The 26,197-nt window shown below is 35.0% G+C and overlaps 1 protein-coding gene across 28 annotated transcripts in view; it reads left to right on the plus strand.

Moving 5' to 3' along the window:
• Positions 1–24,157, plus strand: part of slc4a11 (solute carrier family 4 member 11) — a 176,470-nt gene extending 152,313 nt beyond the window's left edge. For 10 of the 28 annotated variants that reach the window (XM_087278027.1, XM_087278035.1, XM_087278026.1 and 7 more), the window contains 7 exons: positions 1,348–1,573; positions 3,703–3,809; positions 10,238–10,403; positions 11,918–12,091; positions 15,099–15,294; positions 17,614–17,783; positions 19,737–24,157. In XM_087278027.1, coding sequence (XP_087134153.1) covers positions 1,348–1,573; positions 3,703–3,809; positions 10,238–10,403; positions 11,918–12,091; positions 15,099–15,294; positions 17,614–17,783; positions 19,737–19,803 — 1,106 coding nt within the window. In that variant the 3' untranslated portion in view covers positions 19,804–24,157. The remainder of the gene's footprint in view (positions 1–1,347; positions 1,574–3,702; positions 3,810–10,237; positions 10,404–11,917; positions 12,092–15,098; positions 15,295–17,613; positions 17,784–19,736) is intronic. The other 18 variants (XM_087278030.1, XM_087278036.1, XM_087278039.1 and 15 more) reach the window with 4 other exon arrangements.
• Positions 24,158–26,197: the final 2,040 nt, after the last annotated feature.

The raw sequence follows: 26,197 nt of genomic DNA on the forward strand, positions 1-26,197 counted from the left end.
TAAGACGCATGTGATCATGACTTGACACGTTCGAGCATGAACTCGGCTCGAATCCAGCGTCTGATGAACTCTTTCTTGTTTTTTCCCCCGCTACATATCAGATTTTGCCAACTATTTATCACGAGAAAGACAAGTAGGAATCATCAATAAGTTCATATCAATAAGCATCATATTGTATTTGCACATTTATTGAATGGAAATGTTTCTGATTTACGCATGCAAATTCATCTTCAGATAGTGTCTTTATAGCAATGTGCAGATTACATTGGGAAAACAGGCGACTGCTGCAAATTGTGCTTTAATGTTTAGCTGGTCAAATGTATGGTATGGAAACCTTATATACCTGCTGAACCCGTATCATACAGCTGCCATTGCAAGGCTCAGACACTTTGTAGAGAGGAATTTAACACAACTGCCTCTAGGAGTCACCAATGGAAATAAAACAGACACGCACAAAAAAATGTGCGTACGCCTGCCAGAAAGCTGCCGTGAACCTGCGCACATTCCCACGTTCAGTTCATTGTTAGTAAATCCAAACGTGAGCGATTCTGAGCGTGAAACCTGGCGTACGCAAAGTTTTTGTGCGTACGCAGCGTTGATACATGAGGCCCCTGGTGTGTCAACTTGACAATGCTATGTTTGGTTGATAATTTCCAGTGGCTGAAAACTCCCTGCTAAAAACACATCATCACATCATTTTTTTCTTTGAGTAATCGTAAATATGAGCAAAAAGTATTGGTTGATACTATTAGTAGTAAACAAAATTCCATAAAATTTCTATAACTAAACAGTCATTAATTGTGATCAGAATTTGGAATGAGTGAATGAATGAATGAATGAATAATAACATGTAACGTGTTTAAACCAGTTATTTAATACAGATGTTGTGCAGAAAAGATGTTATGCTTTGAAAATCCTTAAATCGAATGTATTTTATACAATGTTACGCATAATATTTTGTATAATAAAATATATAGTAAATGTTGATTTTAAACTTAAATATATTGCACTTTTTAAGCAGTCAAAGAATAATTCCACAATACTAAATATATTGAAGTTTTTATTCATTGTTATATAAATTTACTAAAATAATTTTAGTAGTAAAGTTTATCAGTTGTTTGACTTCAAACCAAGTGATTTTGTCTATAAAGGAGAATTACCTAATTCTTTTTTGTCAGTGTTTCTTTTTAACATTTATTCAGAAAAACACAGGTCCATGTAATGTAAATGTAAATATGTAACACAATGCAAACACTGCTTCTAGGCACACATACACTGTATGCTCTACACTCATTTTGACCTGCTTTTGCAGTATATGAATGGTGATCTTGAGATGTTCTTCCACAGTCTTTCACGATAATTATCACGCCCCCACTCTGGCCAACGGGAGCGCGGCGGAGCTGAACCGCATCAGCGGCAGTGTCCATTTAGGAGAGCTGAACCAGACCGAGGCCGGACCCGTATCTCTCCCAGAATCCTTCATTCTGTGCACACGGGCACGACCGCTCCTCTGCCTGCTGCTCATGATGGGCACACTGTGGGTGGGATACACTCTCTACCAGTTCAGGAGAAGGTGAGCAGATCCCCCCATTCCACACACATACTTGTATATGTGGTTTATGTGGACTCTCCATGGGCATAATGCACAAATGCAAAAAAAAAAAAAAAACGTATTATATGTCCTAACCCTACCCCTAAATCCAAACTTCACATAAAACAGCAAATATTGATGTCAAAAGGCCCTGTTAGTTACGTTTTTTTAAGCATTTTGAACAATGAAGACATGTATCATGTCCTTGTAAGTCTCCTTTATATAGTACAAGTTGGTCATACCCATGTCATTGTACAATTTACCCTTGTGTTACAATTCTATATCATATAAAGTAGTACACACACACTTGTACAGCTATGTTTATGTGGACTTCCCATAGATGTGATGATGTTTGTACTGTACAGACTTTGATTCTGTTCCCCTACCCCAACCCTACACTTAAAACCAAACCTCACAGGAAACAATCTGCATTTTTACACTTTATAAATAAGATTTATGAGCATTTTTCTCATGGAAACCAAAAAATGACCCACAAGGTTCAAATTGACTGGTAATGCTATACTTGTGGGGACATTTGGTTCCCACAACATAAGGAGTACAAGCTACACATGTACACACACACAAGTGAAGGTGAAGAGGGTAAAAAAAAACAACGGTAGCACTTTAGAATAATGATCCAAGTGTTATTAGTTATTTTATTGTGTTACCAAAATCACTAATATTTTGATATAACACGTTTTTTAAAAATGTTACTCTGTTTATGTATGCAAATTTGGCTTTATTAAATTAAATGTGTGCTAATTTGTATATAAAATATATGTCTAGCACAAAAAAAATAAAAATCTGAACATTTGGGTGAGGTCAGGTTTAAAATTCTTGTTTTATTTATTTATTTTCTTTTCAGCTTAGTCCCTTTATTAATCTTGGGTCTCCACAGCGGAATAAACCACCAACTTATTCAGCATATGTTTTAAGCAATGGATGGCCTTCCAGCTGCAACCCATCACTGGGAAACACCCATAAGCTCTAATTCACACATATACACTAAGGACAATTTAGCTTACTCTATTCACCTATATCACATCTTTAGACTTGTGGGGTAAACCGGAACACCCGGTGGAAAGAAAGAACAGGCAAACTCCACACAAAAATGCCAACTGGCCCCGCCGAGGCGCGAACCAGTGACCTTCTTGTTGTGCAGTGACAGTGCTACCCCTTGCACCACCGCGCCGCTCCTTATTTATTTATTTTTACATAAATGAGCCAAAGATTTTTACAATGGGCATTTTGAAATCTTTTTTCATCACTTTTCAGAAAATACTGCAATCATAAAATATTTTTTTTGCAAAAATAAAAATCCACAAGTTTCTAAATGTGGACAGGTCAGTGGCTCAGTGGTTAGCACTATTGGCTCACAGCAAGAAGGTAACTGGTTCAAGTCCCAGCTGGGTCAATTGGCATTTCTGTGTGGAGTTTGCATGTTCTCCCTGTGCTTGTGTGGGTTTCCTCCTGGTGCTCCGGTTTTCCCCACAGTTCGAAAACATGCACTATAGGGTAATTGAGTAAACTAAATTGGCCGTAGTGTATATGTGTGAATTAGAGCTTATGGGTGTTTCCCAGTGATGGGTTGCAGCTGGAAGGCTATCCATTGTGTAAAACATATGCTGGACCCCTGATGATTAAAGGTACTTACACAAAGAAAAATGTATGAATGAAAAAAATATTAACTCTACAAGTTTCTAAATGTTAAATATTAAACTGTTGTATATGGTCAGACAAATGATGTATGTACAAATCTCTTTATAAAAACATGTTATGAATAAAAGAGTTATGCATAAAACTGCACATTTTAGTGTATGTAGGAGCTGCTGAAATGATTCATGGCTCAGTACTGTAGAAAAAAAAAACATATTGAGACAATGACATTTAAAAATATGGTTCGTAATTAAACTCTACAGATAAAAATTCATATAGTTCAATAAAAGGATTATTTTTGGATGATTTATTTTTATTGAGCTTTAAAAATCACTGCATTAGAAGGCCAAAAATATGACAGCTGCTTCAAAAAGCAGTTTTACCTGCAGTGTCTCTCCTTAAAGAGTGTTAGAAGACTGTTTTGACAGTCGCTTCTTTGCATTTTCTCCCGGCAGTCCATTTCTGCATGTGAAGATGAGAGAGATTCTGTCTGACTGTGCTCTGCCCATCTCCGTGCTCGTCTTCTCCTATGTGGGATCTTACGTCTTCAACGACATTGCCTGTGAGTCTGTCACACCGTTTGTGTTGGTATTTGTGTTGCACACATTCTGACACTAACACTCATGTGCTAACATCTAACATTACAACTAGTCAATATAGTTTTAATCTCGGCTACTTAATCTGTTGTAGCCACAGCATTGGATGTTATATATTTGTTTATTTTAATTGTATATATATATATATATATATATATATATATATATATATATATATATATATATATATATATAGTTGAAGTCAGAATTATTTTATATCATCAATTATTTCTTTTTTTTTGATGTTTAACAGAGCAGGGAAATTTTCACAGTATCTCTGATAATATTTTTTCTTCTGGAGAAAGTCTTATTTGTTTTATTTTGGCTAGAATAAAAGCAGTTCTTAATTTTTTAAAATTATTATTTAAAAAAAAAAAATCGAAATTATTAGCCCTTTTAAGCTATATTTTTTTTCGATAGTCTACAGAACAAACTACCGTTATACAATAACTTGCCTAATTACCCTAACCTGCCTAGTTAACCTAATTAACCTAGTTAAGCCTTTAAATGTCACTTTAAGCTATAAGATATCTATTAAATAATCTAGTAAAATATTATGTACTGTCATCATGGCAAATATAAAATAATTCATTTGTTAGAAATGAGTTATTAAAACTATTATGTTTAGAAATGAGCTGAAAAAGTCTTCTCTCCGTTAAACAGAAATTGGGGAAAAATAAACAGGGGCTAATAATTCAGGGGGGCTAAAAATAATTCTGACTTCAACTGTATATATGCATGGGCAAGGTACTTGAAATCTTTAGTTTTCCTAATTTTTGAAGGATACTCATCTTTCTATTAATTTATTGGTAATATCAACCAAAATGGGTTGCTTTTGTTATTTTTATGTGCACATTTTATTATATTATATTTTATTTTATTTTTATTTTTATTTTTATTTAATTTTATTTTAACCCATGTAAATAAAGGGGTTGTTCTCCAGATAACTTTACTGATTTTTTTATTTATTTATTTATTATTATTATTATTATTATTATTATTATTATTATTATTGTTATTTTGCATAAAATATGAAGCATTTTAAATTTATGTTATTTTATGTGTTTATTTTATTTTTTTGCTAATTTATTGTATTTTTTATTTTTTATTAAAAAATATTTATTTTATTTTTAACCCATTTAAATAAATGGTTTGTTCTTCAGAAATGTTTTTCTTTTGCATAAAATAACCAGCATGATAGGTGCCTTTTGTTATTTTATGTGCATATTATATTATATTATATTATATTATATTATATTATATTATATTATATTATAATATATTATTATATTTATTTTATTTCAATATATTAGCTTTTTATGTGCATTTTATTTATTTATTTTTTATTTATTTTATTGATGTTTTTTTATTTTTTTATTTGTATTTTTTGCAATATCAAGCCAAAGACATTTTTTTTGTTTTATATTTTCTTATTTTTTGGTTTATTTTATGTTTTTATTTTATAAAAAAATAATACATGGTTTGTTTATTTTAATTGTATTCATTTCACTATTTAGTTTTCAGTTATACTTATATAATAGTCATGCTTTTGTTTCGATCCTGTTAATGTTTTTTTTTGTGAGTCAATTCATGTTAGATTTTAAGCAAATCAAAAAGAAAATCAAAAGCATTCATAATGATAAAGCACCTTTATTATGTAAATGTCTTAATCATATTGCTGGATTATCTTCAACATGTCAAAAATGCAGCATTTCTAGTAGCAATTTGAAAATGACATGCAAATAGCAGTGAAGATTTAAGAGAATTAGTCAAATTTTTGGCTCAGATTGTGTTTAAGAAGGCTTGCCAAAGTGGATACCCTACCAATAAACACACAGACACACACATACACACACTGCCTGTTCTTTCCTTTTCTTAATGCCAGCACAGCACAGCAAAACCACTCGCTCCGACTATCAGTACATTATTCCTGGGGCTCGTCTGCCGTTCATCAGTTCGGTGTGGGAGTTTAACTTTGTTATCAGAGTGAGATTTGACTTCTTACCTCAGGCGCTTTAAGCATTCACTCAGAAGAGGCTCATATTCACAATTAGATCAAATCGCAGCCTTTCTATAAAAGGCTGATTTTGCAGAAATTGTCCCAAACATTGGCACCGGTGTGGTGTGCTTACATATACTGTGTTCACCTCATTTATCTGCATTTCCACATCCAGCAAAATATTTTTCTTCTAAATTATCTGTACATTTGGACTAATTTTACAAATATCAATGTGCAGACCTTTTAAGCATTACAATATAAAGGAATTGTAGCTTTCATGATGCATTTAAAATCTGTAAATTTACATGTTTTGCATTTAAACAATTTTCAAGAGTTCACACTTAGCAGATGATAGATTATAAAGCGTGTTTAGCATGCTGTCCCGGAAGAGAGCCCTGAGCTTGTAAGATCCTTGAACACAGGACTCAACCCATTACAGGTTGAGCTCAGGTAGATCTTGAGAACTTCCCTGCTGTAGCAGCTAATGAACAGATAGTGATTGCTCTTAAGAGATAACTACTTACTAGGCGTAAGTCTATGGTGCCGATCTGAATTAGTCAATTAACTTGAGTTGTATGTTTAGGGAAACCCACGTGAGCACGGGGAGAACATGTAAACTCTGCACAGAAATGTCGGCTGGCTTGGTAAGGACTAGAACCAGTGACATTCTTGCTGTGAGGCAACAGAGCTAAACACTGGGCCACCGTGCCACCCATCTAGGAAAGAAGGAGTAGGGGTGGAGGGTGGGGTCCTCATAACGAAGATGGCTGTTATATGGAACTTAGGGTAAGCACATGATCCTCTCAAAATTAGTTTATAAAAAAATCTCACTTATACAGCAATCATAACTAAATATTTTTTAAGCTACAGCCATACTTTATTCTATTTACATCTTATTATTAATGATCAAATGTGAGGGAAAAATCCAAGATTTGAAGATTACCATGGTACTTACATGTTTTTATTACTCAAAAACTGAAATTCTTTTAAATTTCAAATTACACATGAACCAAACCAACATTTTAAATTGTTCATGTGGATTATCTATTTATTCCAAACTAAATAAAAACAGTCTGAAAAGTTTTAAAGCAACAAAAATCATTAGATTAATAATAATTTAGCTGCCATAAATGTAAAATGAGATTATTAATGTTTAACGCTGTGATGTTTTTTTATTTTTTATTTACTGTACACATAATCAAGGGCCAAGCTAGGTGGTGCCACTACCACCATAGACACAATCACAGCCACTTTGCTCATAAAAATGTGTTAGATATGGGGAAATGCTACATGCATTTAAAAATAAAACATTTTGGTTCTATTATTTCATGCACGATATTACAAAAATAACTTTTGCTCACAAAGCTGGAAGGTCATCCGCAGCACAATACATATGCTGTATAAGTTGGTGGTTCATTCCGCTGTGGTGACCACAGATTAATAAAGGGCAGGGCTGCCAACTAGTCACACAATTGAATAGTATTCTCATGCTCTCAGGCCACACATCTATTTTCTCACGCAGAAAAATCATCCCAGTGAAATATTTTTTCCCGTTATAATAAAGATGGTTTTAAAGACTTTTAGCGTTATTTAAAGGTGTTATTCTCTATGTGCAACCAAACCAATGCTGGTGAAAGTAATGTAATCAAAAACAAACTGACGCATGTGCGCAGAAAACATACCTGTGCGCCTCTCGCACTGCTCCTGCTTGACGTTGACATGCTGCTCATGTTCCCACTCACAGTATGGATCTCAGTTTTGAACATGCATGCCGAAAAAAATGTTCGCTGCTTACACACCGCTTTTGCGTTGTGCTACAGGTGTTGTGCCGAGAAACGCACCTTTGCTGTGAAATCGGCGGCTTTCATAGACTTTCATTGGGAATCTCATTCATTAAATCAAAGGCCATAACTGATTAAAAAGTAATATGATTATATCTTGATGGATAAAGCAAAAACAGTAAGTGAAACGCATTTTAAAACGCACTAGGTTTACAAATAAGTGTAAAAAACAAATCTGTAATCTTCTATAAGGGATGGGTTCACTCTAATTAGTATCATAATGCTGTTATTAAAAAATGATCAATTTAAGTTAATAGATGCGCATTTCAGAGGTGTTGGATTTTATGGCAGGGGTATCTGCTTTTTATGTACAGGTGTCGGTACGCTGTGAGTTTTGGAAGTCGGCGAAACTAAAGTTTAAATAGTATGATGATGATCTTATTTTGACTAAGTATAGCCCGATAGATTTTTGTATGAAGCAGAAAGGAAGGATGAATTCAGGGAATTTAGACTTAATAAACCTAATTTATGGCCCTGAGTCGAGTCTAAGACAACAAAACACATAATTCTACAAAACATATTTTTGTGTTCTATACAATTGTCTATAGAATTTAATTCTTATGAAATTCATATTTAATTATTAATCTTCCTTCAGCTTAGTCTCTATTTTCGAGGTCGCCACAGCGTAATGAACTGCCAGGTGTTCTGGCAAATGTTTTATGCTGCGGATGCCCTTCCAGCCACAACCTAGTACTGGGAAACACCCATACACACTCTTATACACACACACTCATACACTATGGCCAATTCAGTTCATCAATTACCCTATAGCACATGTGTTTGGACTTGTAGAGGAAACCAGAGCAGCTGGAAGAAACCCCCGGCAAAACAGGGAGAACATGCAAACTCCACACAGAAACGCCAACTGGACCAGCTGGGACTTACACCAGTGACCTTCTTGCTGTGAGGTCACAGTGCTAACCACTGAGACCCTATGCTGTCGTGAATTTAATATATTTATACAAAAGATTTCTTAATTGATCTTTGCATATCACTTCAGTTACATTAGTTACATTTAGAATAGATTTTTTTCTTTTATTTATTTAAAACAGAATAATCGTAAAACAGTGATAATACTCTTATTTATAATAAATATTTTCTAAAAAATATTCATTAAAATTATATTTTTACAATCTATATATATATGTATAAAAATAAATGGGGGCGTGGCGTTGTGTGGGGGCATGGCTTGAGTCATAGGGGCAGGGCAAAAATTCCCACTCCAAGCTAAAACCAAAAGATGGCAGCCCTGATTAAGAGGACAAAGCCGGAAAAAAATGAATAAATGAATTTTGCTCACAACTAAAGGTTTATAAAACATAGTCCAAAAGCAGTTATTACAAATCTCACACCAATTCAAATCATTTTGACTATGAATTTCTTTGAACTCTATGAATTTTTATTATGATTTGCTTATCTCCCAATGACAACCCAATCCGTGGGTTTAGTGGTGAAGTTTGGTGCCACACCTTCTTTTTAAAATTTGTACATTTTCGTACGCCTGAATATGAATTTGTACAAATTATAAACAGTTTAGCTGCTAAACTGTCAAAATCTAAAATAGTTATGTTTCCTTGTGGCCAAAACTTAACTTTTGAAAGATAATTGCACATTCAAATAAATGCAATCAATCGACCGACCAACCTACTGTACCTACCAACCTTACTACCAACCAGCCTGCCTGCCTGCCAGCCAACCAACCAATCTTAAAATGCTTTAAAACAGGGATCACCAAAATTGTTGCTGGAGGGCCGGTGCCCTGCAGATTTTAGCTCCAACCCTAATCAAATATACCTGAACAAGCTAATCAAGCTCTTACTAGGTATACTTGAAACACCCAGGCAGGTGTGTTGAGGCAAGTTGGAGCTAAACCCTGCAGGTACATCGGCCCTCCAGGACCGAGATTGGTGACCCCTGGTCTAAAAGCTTGGGACAACAAAGCATTGTGTTTTTGCATATGTGTATGACCACAGAGCATTATTAGGAAAACAAAATAAATAAAAGTAGACAAAACTCCTTCATACCTTTTCATGAACATTGATGTTTTTGTTTTGTCTTGTTTCCTGTAAATGTAAGATAATTCATTTAATCTTTCTACAGCTCCTATAAAAATATCACCACTTTTAATATTAATTATGGTTTTAATATTTGATTTAAAAGCAGTCAGTTTTAGCCAGAATTTTAAACATCCAAAAACAAATGACACTTCCTGACTTGCTTAGTTAAGACAAATTGTCTTGCTTCACTTTGAAACCATTTATAGATAAGAGTATATGAGTAAAAATAAAGGCAGCCCCGCCACATGAAACTCTACGCTTATGATCCTCTTTGAAGTTTTTAATACTCAGTAGCATAATGAATGCTTTGGACATCTTGGTTCGTGCCCTTTTTTTCTGTAGCTTTTTTTTCTAAATAAGCAATAGAGATTTTGCTGCTAAAAAGAAAAAAAAATCAGTTCTGACTCAGTGTATACTATCAATTTAATCACAGTGTGGTGGATGGTCTGTTTATTAGAGAGTTTGTAATGGTTTGTGTGTCATATTCTCTTTTCCAGTGCCGGTGTTTAACTTCCATGAAGGTCCGGTGTTTCAAGTAGCCCCTTTGGATAAGCTGACAGGAGCGAGTGTCCTCAGTGCGATGGGTCTAGGCTTCCTCCTCTTTCTCCTCATCTTCATTGACCAGAACATCGTAGTTTCACTCACAAATGCACCGGAAAACAGGTCTCTAGAAATAAGTTTCCTCTCATATGAGAATTATATACAGATTACTAAAATTTAGCCAACTTGAATTCAAACCTACAGACTACAAATATTTTTACATATACAGAATTATTAGCCCCTCTTTGAATTTTTATTTTTATTTTTTTATATTTCCCAAATTAGGTTTAAGAGAGGAATGACATTTTCACAGTATCTCCTATAATATTTTTTCTTCTGGAGATAGTTTTATTTGTTTTATTTTGGCTAGAATAAAAGCAGTTTTTAATTTTTGAAAAACATTTTAAGGTCAAAATTATTCGCCCATTAAGCTATATTTATTTTTGATAGTCTCCAGAACAAACAATACAATAACTTGCCTGAATACCCTAATCTGCCTAGTTAACCTAATGAACCTAGTTAAGACTTTAAATGTCACTTTAAGCTGTATAGAAGTATCTTGAAAAAATATCTAGTCAAATATTATTTACTTTCATCATGGCAAAGATAAAATATTATCTAGAAATTAGTTGTTAATTTATTATGTTTAGAAATGTTGAAAAAAATGTTCTCTCCGTTAAACAGAAATTGGGGAAAAATAAACAGGTCACTAATAATTCAGAGGGACTAATAATTCTGACTTCAACTGTATATATACAGTTATATACAATGTATATGTATATATACATATACATATATATATATATATACATGTATATATACAACTCACTGTGCATTAACTAATGAAGCACAACTTTAGATATTAATAATGCTTTAGTTCATGTTGAACCATGATTAATAAATGCTTTACAAGATTATTCATACTTAGTTCATACTTAGCTTATTTAAAAACTTTACTAACACTAACTAATGGACCATTATTCTAAAGTGTTACCACAGGGATTATTAATAATCATTGTTAGAAAATCATGAGCTTATTAAAGGGATAGTTTACACAAAAAATTTTTATTCATTTTATTTTAATTAAATCATTCACACATCCTTGACTTGTTCCAAAAAGTTTTTTTTTTATTTGTTCTATTGAACACAAAAGACACAATGATTCATATTGCAAATCTGAAACCATTAACATCCATATTTGAAAAAACAGATAGCATGGAGGTCAATGGTTACAGGTTTACTTTACAGATTCTTTTATATCATTTTTGAAATGACCCTTCAAAATCTTGAAGGAATCTTTAAAAATCTTTTTTTCAGCGTTCTTTGATAAACAGAAAGTTCAGAAGAACAAAGTGTATTTGGTAAACCATTTTGTAATATTGTAAGTGTTTTTACTATCACTTTTGATCAGTTTAATTTAAATAAATAAATTCATTCTTTTGTTGGGTTGTACATTATTAGATAACAATTCATAGCTCTTTAAATGTTGAAATCTTATTCTTCTATATTAAAAAGAAAAATACATATTGCATATTATGATTAAAATTCACCACAAATTCACTTTGCACTTGGTTAAGAAAGCAGATCAGACTGTGGTTTTAGAGTCCTGACACTGTGTGTGTGTGTGTTTGCCACAGGTTACTGAAGGGCACGGCGTATCACTGGGACCTGACTCTGTCTGGCTTGATTAATATTTTGATGTCTGTGCTGGGCTTGCCGTGGATGCACGCTGCCTTCCCACACTCCACTCTGCACGTGCGACAGCTGGCCATCGTGGAGGAGCGGGTGGAGGGAGGACACCTTTACGAGACGTGAGCACACACACTGCACACAAACAAGCCCTGTGCTCGCAAACAATCACAGCCGCAATCAGTCGGAGCAGCACAACCGTCACTCAGTTTTCCGGATGTTATCCCTGTTTTCTTTAAGATGTAATATAAAGCTCTGCTGTCCACAGAAATTTCAGCTCAAAACATACCTATAGCCTAGTCAAATTTGCCACTCTCTTGGTGTAAGCAAAAGCACACATTTTTGATGTGCGTCCATTTAAATGCAAATGAGCTGCTGCTTTCCAGAAGAGGGTGGAGCCTTTATGCGCTGTTCTGACAGAAACAACAAAACAGCTGAATCTGCAGCCAAATAAATGCAAAAAAAAGGTGAGAAAGATGGTGAGAAAGAGGTGGAAACTTAAATCAGGACATTTCCAAACAGTTAATTTGACTATAGACATCTCATTGACCCATGAACATTTCCTTTTAGTTATCAAACTATTTCATAACTTTAACAAGAGGCAATTCAATCATAACTTGATAATAAAACAGCTTTTATAACGTTATTTATCAATATGTTGCTCTTTTTGGATTCTCAGAAGTGATAGAAATTAAAAATATAAACAGGAAATACGTTGGGACCATTGTTTTTGTTTACATCCCTCAAAATGGTCTATAAGGATAATTAAGCAAATTAAACACATCAACATGTTGTTGTTTCTGTTTAGATGTGTGGCGTTTGTAATTAAACATTGTAAAAAGATTCTCTTATTATTAAAGAACGTTTTAAAGGGATAGTTTAACCCAAAATTAAACTTTTTTAAAATTTACTCACTGAATGCTTGCTAGTGGTTCCAAACCTTTATGAGTTTTTATTATGTTTAACACAAAAGAAAATATTTTGAAGAAAGCTGAAAAATTGTCACAATTCAGTTTCATAGTAGGAAAAACAAATACTATAGAGGTCAATGGTTACAGGTTTCCAACTTTCTTCTAAATATCTTCTTTAATGTTCAACAAAAGTAAGAAAGTCAAACAGGTTTGGAAAAAGGTGACAAAATTATGACAGAATTTTCAGTTTTGGTTGAACTATGCCTTTGAAAGTTTGTCACCAGACTATTCATTTTATAATAAATGGGCATTTTTGAAATTCGCAAATTGTGCATTTTGGAATTTTGATTATGAAATCAGAACACAGCAGTGTTGGTGTTGACTCGTCCGTGTTGAACTGGTGTAGCAGTCTGGCATAAAATGTATTTTGCATAAACTAACATTCTTTGGCACGTTTTCTTCAAAAATAAAAGTCAACTACAATGTCCTCATTGGCTTGAATGTTGGGAGTCTATGGAGCCATTTATTTTGGGTTCACACCAAATGTAAATTGAAGTATTCACGCAAGCAAATTGTTTACAAAGTCATTAGCACCTTTCACACTATGATACCGGTAAATCTGGAAAATTTCTGGAATGACTTTACTGGTAAATTAAAAAAGCGCTGACAACACAGGCAAGGACGTTCCGGAAATGACCATTAACACATCCATTCCAAAATACCAGTAAATTCTGACACATTAACCAGGAATGACCTCTAAACGGCTAAACATAGAGGAACACTTTGAATGTCGAGATGTACGTAATATGTGTTTGTGCTGGCGCTCCCCGGAGCACTTCTTCACGTGCACACACATCACTCAGCTGAAGCAGAGCTTGAAGGTAAACAGACAGTGGTTTATCAGCAGCATTTTATTAATAATTTTTGCCGCAGTTGGCATTAATATTGAACATAGAAACGTTATTTGACTAACGGCACGGATGTACAGCAGCATTCCGACAAATCACCGGTAATGTTACACTTTCTCTTTTTGGAAAATTGCCTGAATGAATTTACTGGTATTGTCAAAAAGGGCCTGTTCACACATGATACCTTTCCGGAAAATTGACGGTAATTTTCCAGAAAGGTCTGATGTGTGAAATGGGCTAATGAATAAAGGTGATTTTTTTCTAGGCGGCTTGATTGATCATATCTGTCAACATTTAATGTGAAAATAAGAGATACCACTAACAGCGCATGGCTGTATTGGAAAGAAAGGGAATGCAGCCATTTTTATATTTATAATTCTCTTGAACAGCTCTTCACATTTAAAAGAAATGGGCGCCCCCTGGTGGTTCGGCAGTACTATGCGTATAGGGAGAACCTGCTCTTTGATGATGTTTATTCATCATTCATTCATTTATTTTCCTTTGGCTTATTCGCCTTTATTCATCAGGGGTCACCACAGCGGAATGAACCACCAACTTTTCCAGCATATGTTTCACTTAGCGGATGTCCTTCCAGCTGCAAACCATCACTGGGAAACACCCATACACTCTCATTCACACACATACATTTTAGTTTAGGAGAACATGCAAACTCCACACAGAAATGCTAACTGAGCCAGCTGGGACTCAAACCAGCGCCCTTCTAGCTGACCTCTAGCGATGGTGCTAACCACTGAGCCACCATGTTTATTCATAGACAGATTAAAATTATGGGAAATATACAAGAAAATAGTTTAACAGCATGATAGAATGGTATGTAACAGGAGAATAACGGAAAAACAGGAAGCTTGACAGGCATACGAATAATGTTGAATACGCAATTGTGTGGGGAAAACACAACTTGTGAGTAAACTAGAGCGAGTGATACGACATGTGTTCTCTTTGCGTTTGGTGTGAACCTGCTTTATATTTACTTCCAAAAACAGAACATTTGTATTGTTTTTTATCTGGTGCAGACATTGTAAACCTCAAGCTGCTTCAGTGATTAAACAAAAATGACGGATGGCTGTAGCAGTACTGTATTTATTTTAATCCCTTCGACATCACTAGGGTAGTGAAATCCGAGAAGCTTGTTGTTCTACATGTGTGCAAAAAAAGACAAAGTTACCTGTTTGTCCTTTTCCCATGTTCTTGATTGCTAGATGTACCCGATTATAGCACTTGAACAGAAAAAAAACGTGATATTTTACTGAAATGTCCCCTTTAAATGGCGCTTCTGTGTGTGTGTGTAGTATAGTGAGTGTGAAGGAGACGCGGGTGACCTCTCTCGTGGCAAACATCCTGATCGGTGTGAGTGTGTTTCTGCTGCCGGTGCCCCTGCAGTGGATCCCCAAACCTGTGCTCTATGGGCTCTTTCTCTACATCGCTCTCACCTCCATCGAAGGCAATCAGATGTGCGACCGCATGGCTCTGCTCCTCAAAGAACAAGTGAGTGTGTGTGTGTGTGTGTTTTTGATCAAAACAAAGGCAAATAAAAGTCATAGATGTTGCACAAATACAAACACAGGAGAGAGAGAAATGTGCAAATGAAGCAGCAGAGCGCCCTCTTCCTGTCCTGTGTGGAAATATCACAGGATCCAGTCATGCATTTACTGATTAAGACAAGCTTAAATGTCCTCTAAGATTTGTTTGAAATAAATCAGGATGTGGTCTGAGATGCATACATTACAACTGTGTAAATGATAGGGTAAATGCAGTCGGTGGGCTTTTTTACTATACATATACTAAACTATAACATACAGAAAGCCTTTTATGCACATTCAGAGAGCACAATGATGAAGTATAACGTTAGTATGTACTTTGAGTCCAGTTGCAGAGCCATTCCAGCGTTTATTAGTTTCCAGCGCTATTAGTTTGCATTTATGAAAGAAAAGCTTGGTTATAAATGTGACATCTCTTCGTTATGAATGTGACAGATGTGAAATTTCCACTTGTATGACTTAAGTAAATCAAATATAGTTGTTACAAAACACTGACATAGATATTTGTGAGTATGTTTAAAGTAAAATACTTGCTTAACATTAACATTACATTATACATATTTTTCATTCATTTTTTTTTACTCTAATAATGAAAGTGTTTATAAGTATTTTTTATATAGTAAATGTATAGAATTTGAAACAAAATGAATTATTAGATGCAAAAAGGAACAGAAGAAAAAAAGCTTGTTTATACACTGTAAAAAATGCTGGGTTTCACACAATAGGGCATATGCAGAAGCATGCAGAATGACTTTTAATTTGTCAGTAGCCTGGATCAAACACTTCTGGTGAACTGTATGCCTTTACAAAGTCTATTTTAAAATTTTTTTTTAAATCAGTGATGTTCACTGCCTAATTGATATACACTGTAAAGTGGGTCGCAGAATGTACCGGAAGCAATGCATTAAATTTCTGCGCTATGTCCTTAAAATATAAAAATTTATTTTGCTCCAGTATTTCCGATAGCGTTTATGCGCTGGCCTGCTGATCCTGGCAAACGTGTGTGTGTAAATGGCTTTTCTAGGGTTGGGCTGCACAATATATCATTTCACATCGATATCGCAATGTGATTATTAGCAATAGTCACATCATGAGTATACGAAATGTTGAGTCTAAATGATAATTTATCATTTTGCACGTGTTTTGACTGTATGAGGGTTTTAAAGCATTCAAGCATAAGAAAATGTACCGTTTGTGACTTAAAAAAATGTATAACAATTAATTTTATTGAATTGTTAATAAAACAAAGACATGTGCAGTATTATTTTACATTTGAACACAGTTTGACTCTTTATATATTTTGTATATTTTTCTTTATTTAATTTATATCTGCTTGTTATATTTTATACACTCCCCTACAGAATTATCCCAATCTAAAAATATAATTTATATAAGTTAACTCATTTTAACTCATTTAGCGAAATTTAATTCATATCGCAATATACAGTTGAAGTCAGAATTATTAGCTCCCTCTGAATTTTAAGCCCTCCTGTTTTTAGCCCTCCTGTTCCTGTACCTGTTTTTTCCCAACTTCTGCTTGACGGAGAGAAGATTTTTAAATAATTTAATAAGGGCTAATAATTTTAACTTTAAAATGGTATTTAAAAAAAATTTAACTGCTTTTATTCTGTCTGAAATAAAACTAATCAGACTTTTTCTAGAAGAAATAAAAAATATTATCAGACATACTGTGAAAGTTTCCTTGCTCTTTTAAACATCATTTGAGAAATATTTTAAAAAGAAAAAAAATCAAAGGGGGGCAAATAATTCAGACTTCAACTGTATATCACAATATGTAATTTTTCTAATTTCATGCAGCCTTATTGTGTATTATTAAACCTTTACAGTGTATTACATAATATTATCTTAATAATTTGTATTACCAATTGAGAAGTCAGTTGTTTGGCTAATGTAGTCAACTTCCGGTATTTCTAGTTAGTTATTCAGGCGACATATATGAAGAGCTTCTTATAAATATATGCGTAGCACTATCTAGAGGTTTCTGAGCCTTAATCCACAATAATAGCCGAGACATGAGTCTGTATCAGCCTCAAAACTGAAAAACTAATTGCCCCATGGGACGAAGAGAGCAGAAAAATAAGCTGTCCGCCATTAGCATAATCATGGCCATGAACTCTATTATATTTGCATATAGCCCTGATTTGGACTTGATTTATGTGGAGACACGTGCACTGTATGAGGCTTATACTGTAAGAGGTCAGAGTTTATTTTTCATCTGTATGTCTTGTGTTTGACTCTTGCTCAGACGTCGTATCCTCCCACTCACTACATCCGCAAGGTGCCGCAGAGGAAGATCCATTACTTCACTTTCCTTCAGATGGTGCAGCTGCTGTTCCTCTGTGCGTTTGGGATGTACCCGCTCCCGTATATGAAGATGATCTTTCCTCTGCTAATGTTTATCCTCATACCCATCAGGTGCGTTTAGTGTTTGTGTGTGTCTGTGTTTGTGTGTGTGTTATTGAATATGTGCGCAAGTAATAAATGGTTTCCTAAAAGGTCATGCTACTGAATGATGAATGACGGATTCATAAAAGACATAAATACCGTGCGCGTGTGTCTGTGTGTGTGTGTGTAGTAGTAGTCGACATTTGAAGTTGATTAAAACCCATACTTTTCTTTAAAAAAAAATAAATAAATAAATAAAAAAAAAAATATATATATATATATATATATATATATATATATATATATATATATATATATATATATATATATATATATATATATATATGGTGGGAGGTGAGGCAGAGTGCTTTAGTGTCCCACCTGTGACAACATACTGCCATATCGCACTGCTACTCATTGCCTTTATACAACAGTTTGATGGCATAATCGTGTAAACAAAAAAACATAGAGAGTCTCAAAAATCCTTTTGTACAAGGACCTCTTTTTTCCAGCATTCAATCACATCTGCATTTGACGGTCAAAACAGCAGAAGCCGTAGCATAAAAACACGTAACTTTAGAGCTAGTATTTTAATGATTTTCTAGCGTAATGTCTAAAGTGATGACACAACAGGTGATTTTGCTCACATTTTAAGATTATAAGGCTCAGTGACATTAAATGGCAATGCAGTATTCCTCTGTTGCAATTAGGATTTCACAATAATTAACCCAGAACAAGTCAAAGCAAAGCAAACACTAGCAGTTTACTATGGTATAAATACAGCACCACAACATATAAAAGAGAGAGAGATCAACTTTAAGTGTCACTTACCTGTTATAGAATTATTTGTTCAGCTGTAGTTTGAAAGGCAGTTTTTCTCCCCTATGGATTATTATGTGGTTTCTGTCGCAAGTGACGTTAATTGGCTTTGCTCTGCTCAGTATGACAGGCTAATGGCCGCCAATCTAAAATTATGAAAATATAAAATAGACACTATCCTTATAAATAAACTGCATAGTTGTAATCTAAACAACTACATTCTTGCCTAAAAAGCTTTAATAGTATATTTTGTTGTTCATCAGCTGTAATGTTTGTCAAACTGTATTGTATAGAGTAACACACAAGAGTAAAGAGACTGTAAAAGTGCTGTTATTGCAGATTATCACAGTATCCGACAATATCAGATTTGAGGACCAGACAGTACATACAGTTGAGGTCAGAATTATTAGCCCCCCTGAATTATCAGCCCACCTGTTTATTTTTTCCCCAATTTCTGTTTAACTGAGAGAAGATTTTTTTCAACCCATTTCTAAACATAATAGTTTTAATAACTCATTTCTAATAACTGATTTATTATCTTTGCCATGATGACAGTCAATAATATTTGACTAGATATTCTTCAAGACACTCTATACAGCTTAAAGTGCCTTTTAAAGGCTTAACTACGTTAACTAGGCAGGTTAGGGTAATTAGGCAAGTTATTGTATAACGATGGTTTGTTCTGTAGACTATCGGAAAAAAAAAAAATTTGCTTAAAGGGGCTAATAATTTTGTCCTGCTTTTATTCCAGCCGAAATAAAACAAATAAGACTTTCTCCAGAAGAAGAAAATATTATCAGTCATACTGTAAAGATTTCCTTGCCCTGGTACACATAATTGAAGAAATATTTTAAAAAGAAAAAAAAGTCAAAGAGGGGCAAATCATTTTAACTTCAACTGTATATATCAATGCTAAGAAGTAACTAGAGTAACACAAGTACTAGAAGTTAATAAAAAAAAATGTTTTTCAATAATACAAAAAAAATTCTCATTTGAAAACCCAAAATAATTAGTCTCATAATCATTTAAATTTATGTCATATTTTAAAGAATTTTTTTTCATGCTATACCACACTGGCATATAAAAATATTTCAAATATGAATAAAATTAAACTTTTTTTTTTAAATAGCCCTTTGATATTAACATACTTTCACTTTCTCTCAGGAACTGTCTACTGCCCAGGATCATTGAGGCTAAGTACCTGGACATTATGGATGCACAGCGCATGTAAACACATGTACACTGAGCCTCTGAGCAAAGGACTCTGGGAATTGTATTTTTAAAATGCAAAACTCTGGGAGGAAAACAAACTGATTCTAATGTTTAACAGCAGGCATTCTGGTGAAGCACTGAACTAGTAAGAGAGAGAGAGAGAGAGAGAAAGAAAGAAAGAGAGATTAGAAAAGAAGGATATCTGAGGACAGAATGGGAGAGGGGGAGGACGAGATGCCTGTTCCAAACAGAGTAGAACGACAGACCGCTGTCTGACTGTTTGACTATTGACCTTGGTCAGTCACTGCTTCTCTCATGATCTGAATAATACACCAAAGCCCACCCCCCTTCTCTCTAGTCTATTCTGATGTATCCATGCATCACAATGCAGATCAGACACTTGATTTACGACACGCAGGAAACCATCACACATATTGTGCCATGACTAAATTACGCAAGTGTTGTTTACTCCATAGTGTTCTCGACACCAAACACACAAAAGCTGGTTTTTGAACAACAGACTGAACTGACTCTGTAGCAATACCTCTTACTGCTGAACATTGATTTGCTCCCAGTGCACAACCTCACATATATATATCTATAAAAAAAGCTATCGTTCGCAAATTTTCCAGCGCATTTTGGTACATATCAGTGCAAACGAGTAATAATAAAGTGAGCATGGACCAAAAGAATACACTCACCTTATTAGGAAACTGTGTCTCATAGCAATACAGCGGATTATTAGAGGCTATCAATATTTTAGAGTTTTCTAAAGAGAGTTTCCTTTCGAGGTAATAGACTTCTAGTTTGGATACCCACTGATGTGTTGAGAATGTATCCTAAGCGCTGGGGATTCAGGGAAAAGGAGAAAAACAAGCAGCATTTCTGTGGACCTTACTCACTGCTGAATGGTGGACTCTGACATTTAAGCTTTGCACATCACAAGACACCACAACTGTGTACCTTCCCCAGTCACACACACGCATAAACATACACACATACACACTTTGAGGCATGATTATAAACAATGCCCAATATAAAAGGCACTTAAACGCACACAATCATGTTTCTCCATTTCACTATATATATTTAAAACAGAGAAGGCATGCCTTTTATAAGACATTGAAACTTTTAATTTGTATTCCTAATATGTAATTTGTTGTGTTATTATTAAAAAAACTAGTAATAATGGTCAAATGAAGGTATATCCTACTGTATGGGTCAAATCCCAAATGGCACTCTTGCAGTCTTACAAAAGCTGTTGTAAGTCAAAGCTGTTAAGTCTATGAGACTTTTTAATGTGTGTTTTGTTAGCTTCCGTCAAAGTGCCACAAAAGTGTGGAAAACCGCGAGAGACTATGGTACTATTTGGTTTTGGGCATCCATCTACACTGTTAGGTTTGCAGACTTAAAAAGGCTGCTGTGTACAGCTGTCTGTCAAATCCACAAGACCGTACACTCTCAGAAATAAGGGTACGCAAGCTGTCACTGGGGTGGTACCTTTTCAAAAGGTACAAATTTGTTCTTAAAAGGTCCATATTAATACCTCAAGGGTACATATTAGTGCCTAAAAAGTACAAAAGTGTTCCTCTTAAAATTTGTAGGTACTAATATATACTTTTAAGGTACTAACATGTACCCTTCAAGTTCAAATACCTTTTGAAAATGTACCACCCCAGTGACAGCTCCTGTACCTTTATTTCTGAGAGTGTAGGGTGTCCCATTCTTTATTTTAGATTTTGGAAGAGTGCTCACAAATGGTCCACTATGCACCCTTGATGCACTCTGAGGTGAGCTCTGGACATATATTTTCCTAGCAGTCATTGGCATTACAACACAGAAGTGTGGACTCTGCACTTGTCTGTTTAGTCCACAAGACCATGTGTCATTTTAGATTTCAGAAATCTTTGCAGTCTTTCTTTGCAGCCATTATATGCCCTCGATTTTTGCTGAGCCCCATGCAGATTTCTCTTCAAAAGTCAGGGGGATCACAGCATAAAAGTTTGGACGTAGATGAGGACTAGAAGGGCTTAGGGCAGTAATGGAGAACTTTGGTCATAGAGGGCCATTGCCTTGCAGAGTTTAGCTCTTGCCCTAATCAAACCAACACAAAGAAGCTATTCGTTGTTTTCAAGATCACCAGAAAGCCAAAGGTAGGAGTGTTTGATTAGGGTTGGTGCTAAACTCTTCAGGATAGTAGGCCTGGACCAAAGTTGCCTAACCCTATTTTAGGGTGCCTTTTAGGATTGTTACAATTGTGCAGACCTATGGATTCTGTGTGTGCATGTCTGTTAAGTCCACAAGACTGTATGGTGTCCCATTCACCTTTAATCTTTCAGAAATGTGTGTGCCTTCTATGCACCTACAATGTTTTTTTGAGCTAGTGCCAGGGTTAATTCCCTAATATACTTTAACGAAATCAATGAACGATCTGAAATGACAATTTTAAACACAATCTTGATCACACAATTGGTGGATGTGTTCTAGAACTCCATCTTTGACAACCTACTGTAGTACTAAGAGTGTCAAGACCATCCTGTGGTTTTTTGTACTGTATGTTCTCTTATGGCGATACACTTTTCAGGAGGTCGTCAAAACCACCAATGCACATTCTAAAGTATGAAAATGCTGCATTTTCTGAATAATTCATCATAATTCTTTTAGTTTCTACATTACTTGTTCTATTTTGTGCCATTAAATAGATCAGCGCTACTGCCAGATGTTAATGAAACTGTTCTTCGCTCACAGCCACCATCATTGTTATGTTTAGGGGGCACACACTTGCAAGATTGACAGATTTTTTTCAACCCCACCTCGTGTTTGAATGTTTGAAAGCAGTATATCATCATTCAGCCTTTTCAAACTACTTCTTTCAAATGAAGAGTGTAAAAGAACTTTGTTTGAAGTATATCAGGGCCTTTAGGCGAGCTTTGCAGCAGATCTCCATTCAACCATTAAAGTGACATCACATCACAAAAATCTGGACTCAGAGGAAGATGGCAAGGGCTTAGGGTGCCATTTGAGATTGAGTCTCTTGTGCACTTCTGCTATTACAGACTTATTGTAGCCCCCATGTACACTTGTCAGTTAGGTCCACAAGACCATCGGGTGTCCAATTCACCATTTTAGCTTTCAGAAGGGCACTAGTAAACAACACCTTTTGTGGCCACTATGTGCCGCAGTAAGCAGACTTCTACTCAACTGGCATAAATTCACAAAAGAGTGGACTAGATTTCGGATGGGTGCGTGTGCAGAAGCCATGTACCCTTGATGTGCACTTCTTCTAAGCCCACTACTTCTAAGGTGAGCTCCAAGCATACTTAAAACTCAATCATGGCATGATACTGTGAGCTCAGAGAAAGACTGGAAGCATTAAGGGCCAGCGTGTACAAGGAAGTCAAGTCAGCAAGACTGCGTTTTGTCTTTTAGGGGGGTGCTCACAAGAGGCTGTTATGCTCCCTTAAATGCACACTGAGTTGAGGTCTGCAGCAGACTTTAACTCGATGGTCAAAGCTGCATTACGGCAAGAATGTGTGGATTTAGAGGTAGACTGCAAGAATTTTGGGTGCCATTTGGGATTGGACCATTGTCATTTATAACTCTTTGTAATCTTTCTGGAAAAAACCCTCTCAGAGATGTCAAGAAATCAGATGATGCGGTTAATGATTTTGACCCATCGCACCACGTTACATTCCCAAAGAGAGTGAAATAGATGACGCACAAAAAAAGAAAGAAACTGGGGGCAAACAAAAGTGAGCACCTGTGCACTTAACGAAAGGCAATATGAGATTAGAGAAAGCCGAGAGCCAGACCATAGGCTGATTTTTGTCATGAAGAGCTTTAAGCCTCGAAAGAAAGATTAGATGTACTATTGAAGAAGATCTGGCAGAACGTAATCAGCATTCCCGTTTCTCTCTCTATCTTCCCTGTAACGTTATCATGGTTATTCTCCTTGAGTCCAGACCTCTGGTGTAAAAACAACCTCCCTCCAGTAATCCTGTTTGTCATTGGACATTTCTCAGTATTTACTGTAATATTGAAGTATTCAACTTTAATTTGTGATCGCTCACACCTGGGTGGGACATGTTGACGAGTTCTGTTCTGTGCTGTTTAAATATTGTTTTGGATTTTTTATTTTCTAATCATGAATGTATAATGTGTAGATTTTTATATAGCACATAAAAAAAGATCCATTGTCGAATTGATTTTGTCAAACAGATAAGCTAAATTTGTAAACTGCAATATGTAAAAACTAAGGTAAATAAGAGACATGTTTATCGAAAGGATTGTGTGGGTTTAATAGGGGTATGCTATACACTGAAATCTAGATCATTTCAAGCTGATTGCCAAATAAAGAGATATATTGATACCCATCTGTTTCAGCTCTCCTCTGTTTTGCATGTATGTTGGCTACAGTTGAGTTCTGGATTTGCCTGGCACTTTTTACAATTACCTCTACTTCTTTTTTGTATTAAAGGCATTAGCTGCCCTCTATTGGTCAGGTTTAGTATAGTGAATAACAGTAGTACACACCAATCCCACTTTGCCTTTGGAACTGCCAAAAGTCGTCATGACTTACAGTAGATTCAACAAGGTGCTGGAAACATTCCTTTTGAATTTGGCCTCAAGGTGAAGGTATCAGACAGTTGGTGCAGATTTGTCGGCTGCACATCCATGATGCAAATCTATTCCAGCACATCCCAAAGGTGCTCCATTGATTCAAGTTCTGTTGTTATAAAAGGATGGACATGGTCAGAATTAATACAGGTGAGAAAATAACCTGAATTGTTGATAGACAGTGTGGATCTATGATTTATTGTAGTTTACACCAAATCATGATCCTATCAAACAAATGTTTTAGGAGGAATCAAGATGCATCAGACCAGGCAACCATATTATGACATTTGATTGTCCAGTTTTGTTTTGTTTTTTTGCAAACTTTTGTTGTAAGGAGTGGTTATGTGAGTTACTGTTGCTAATTAACCCAGTCTGGCCATTCTCTCTTACAGACTTTTTTTAATCAACAGAACTGCCTTTCATTGGTTAGTTTTATCGTTCTCATGGCTGTGGCCCAGTCGATCAGAAAAATGCAGTAGATTATAAGTATATGAAAAACTCAGACCTACCCATCTGGCACTAACAACATTCCCATAACAAATCACATTTCTTCCTCATTTTGCAGCTTGAGCAAATTGTCTTCCACAATTAGCTTTTTAGTATACAGTAACCTACTTTTTCACCCTATTTGATTAGTTAAATTGATTCACTTCGAATGCAGATAAAAACAAAACAAAAACAAAACAAAGCAAAACAAAGCAAAGAAAGGTCAGAAACAGATTAATCTATATGGCAAGCCATTTTAACATTTAATCTATTGACCTTATTCTTCACGTACAAGCAGGCACAGCCGGAATCTTTTGGTTTGACTTCCAGTCTCATTTAAAGGGTGTATGCTGGGTCTTAAAAAGTCCTTAAAAATGAATTTTTAGGCCTTAAAAAGTCTTAAATTCACTGAAATATTGTGTTGTAGGTTCTAAATCGTTTTAAACATGTCTTCATTTTGCTTTGCCCAAGTGAAGATATACTCTGTCGGGCCGACATCCATCCAATGACCAACAATACCGGTTCATTAGGAAAAAAATTCTTAGTCTTTACCCTTCTATAAGTCTAAAATTTCATTCTTAATGGTCTTAAAAGTATTAAATTTGACTTGATGAAACCTGCAGAAATCCTGATTTATCTCCATTGACTTTTAGACATTATAATCTGCTTGTTATGCTGCTTAATGTTACAAACTGGCATTTTCCTACTATATTATTTTATTTTTTATATAGTCATGAGCACACTTGTTTGTAGAGCAAGTAGTTTCTTTATTCCTATTATTCCTAGTTATTTCTTCCATAAGCAACTAAATCTATGAACTGTCTAAGCTAACTGAGTGTATTAAAGATGTTAAAGACTGGATGAAGTTCTAAAACAAAAATGAGCACACCTCTGCAGTGCAGGATAAGGTCAACAAAACTAATTACATATATAAGCAGTTATTACTAGAAAATATTTAGCGATTAGTAATTATTACTATACTGTAACTATATTATTACTTTATATCTTAACATTCACCAGCTTCTTTAAAGGCCTTATACTATCATTTATTTGGAATGTCTACAGCTGAGTTCAATTCAAAAAGTGTACAAGTGTCCATTTTGAATAAGTAGGCTACTAGTAAACGTACTACTGCCTGAATTGGTACTAGCACAAAAATTACTGGCTTGTTTGTAATATATTAACATCAAATGATTGACAGATAAATTAAGTCCTAGTAGCCTACTCAAATAACAGGCTACATTTTGTTAGATTCTAACATATATTATGAGTTTATTTGCAAAAACAGATGATTCTGTTCTTAGTGATTT

Source organism: Danio rerio, chromosome 13 (genome assembly GCF_052040795.2).
Source record: "Danio rerio strain M-AB ecotype USA chromosome 13, GRCz13ab, whole genome shotgun sequence".
Classification (NCBI taxonomy): domain Eukaryota; kingdom Metazoa; phylum Chordata; class Actinopteri; order Cypriniformes; family Danionidae; genus Danio; species Danio rerio.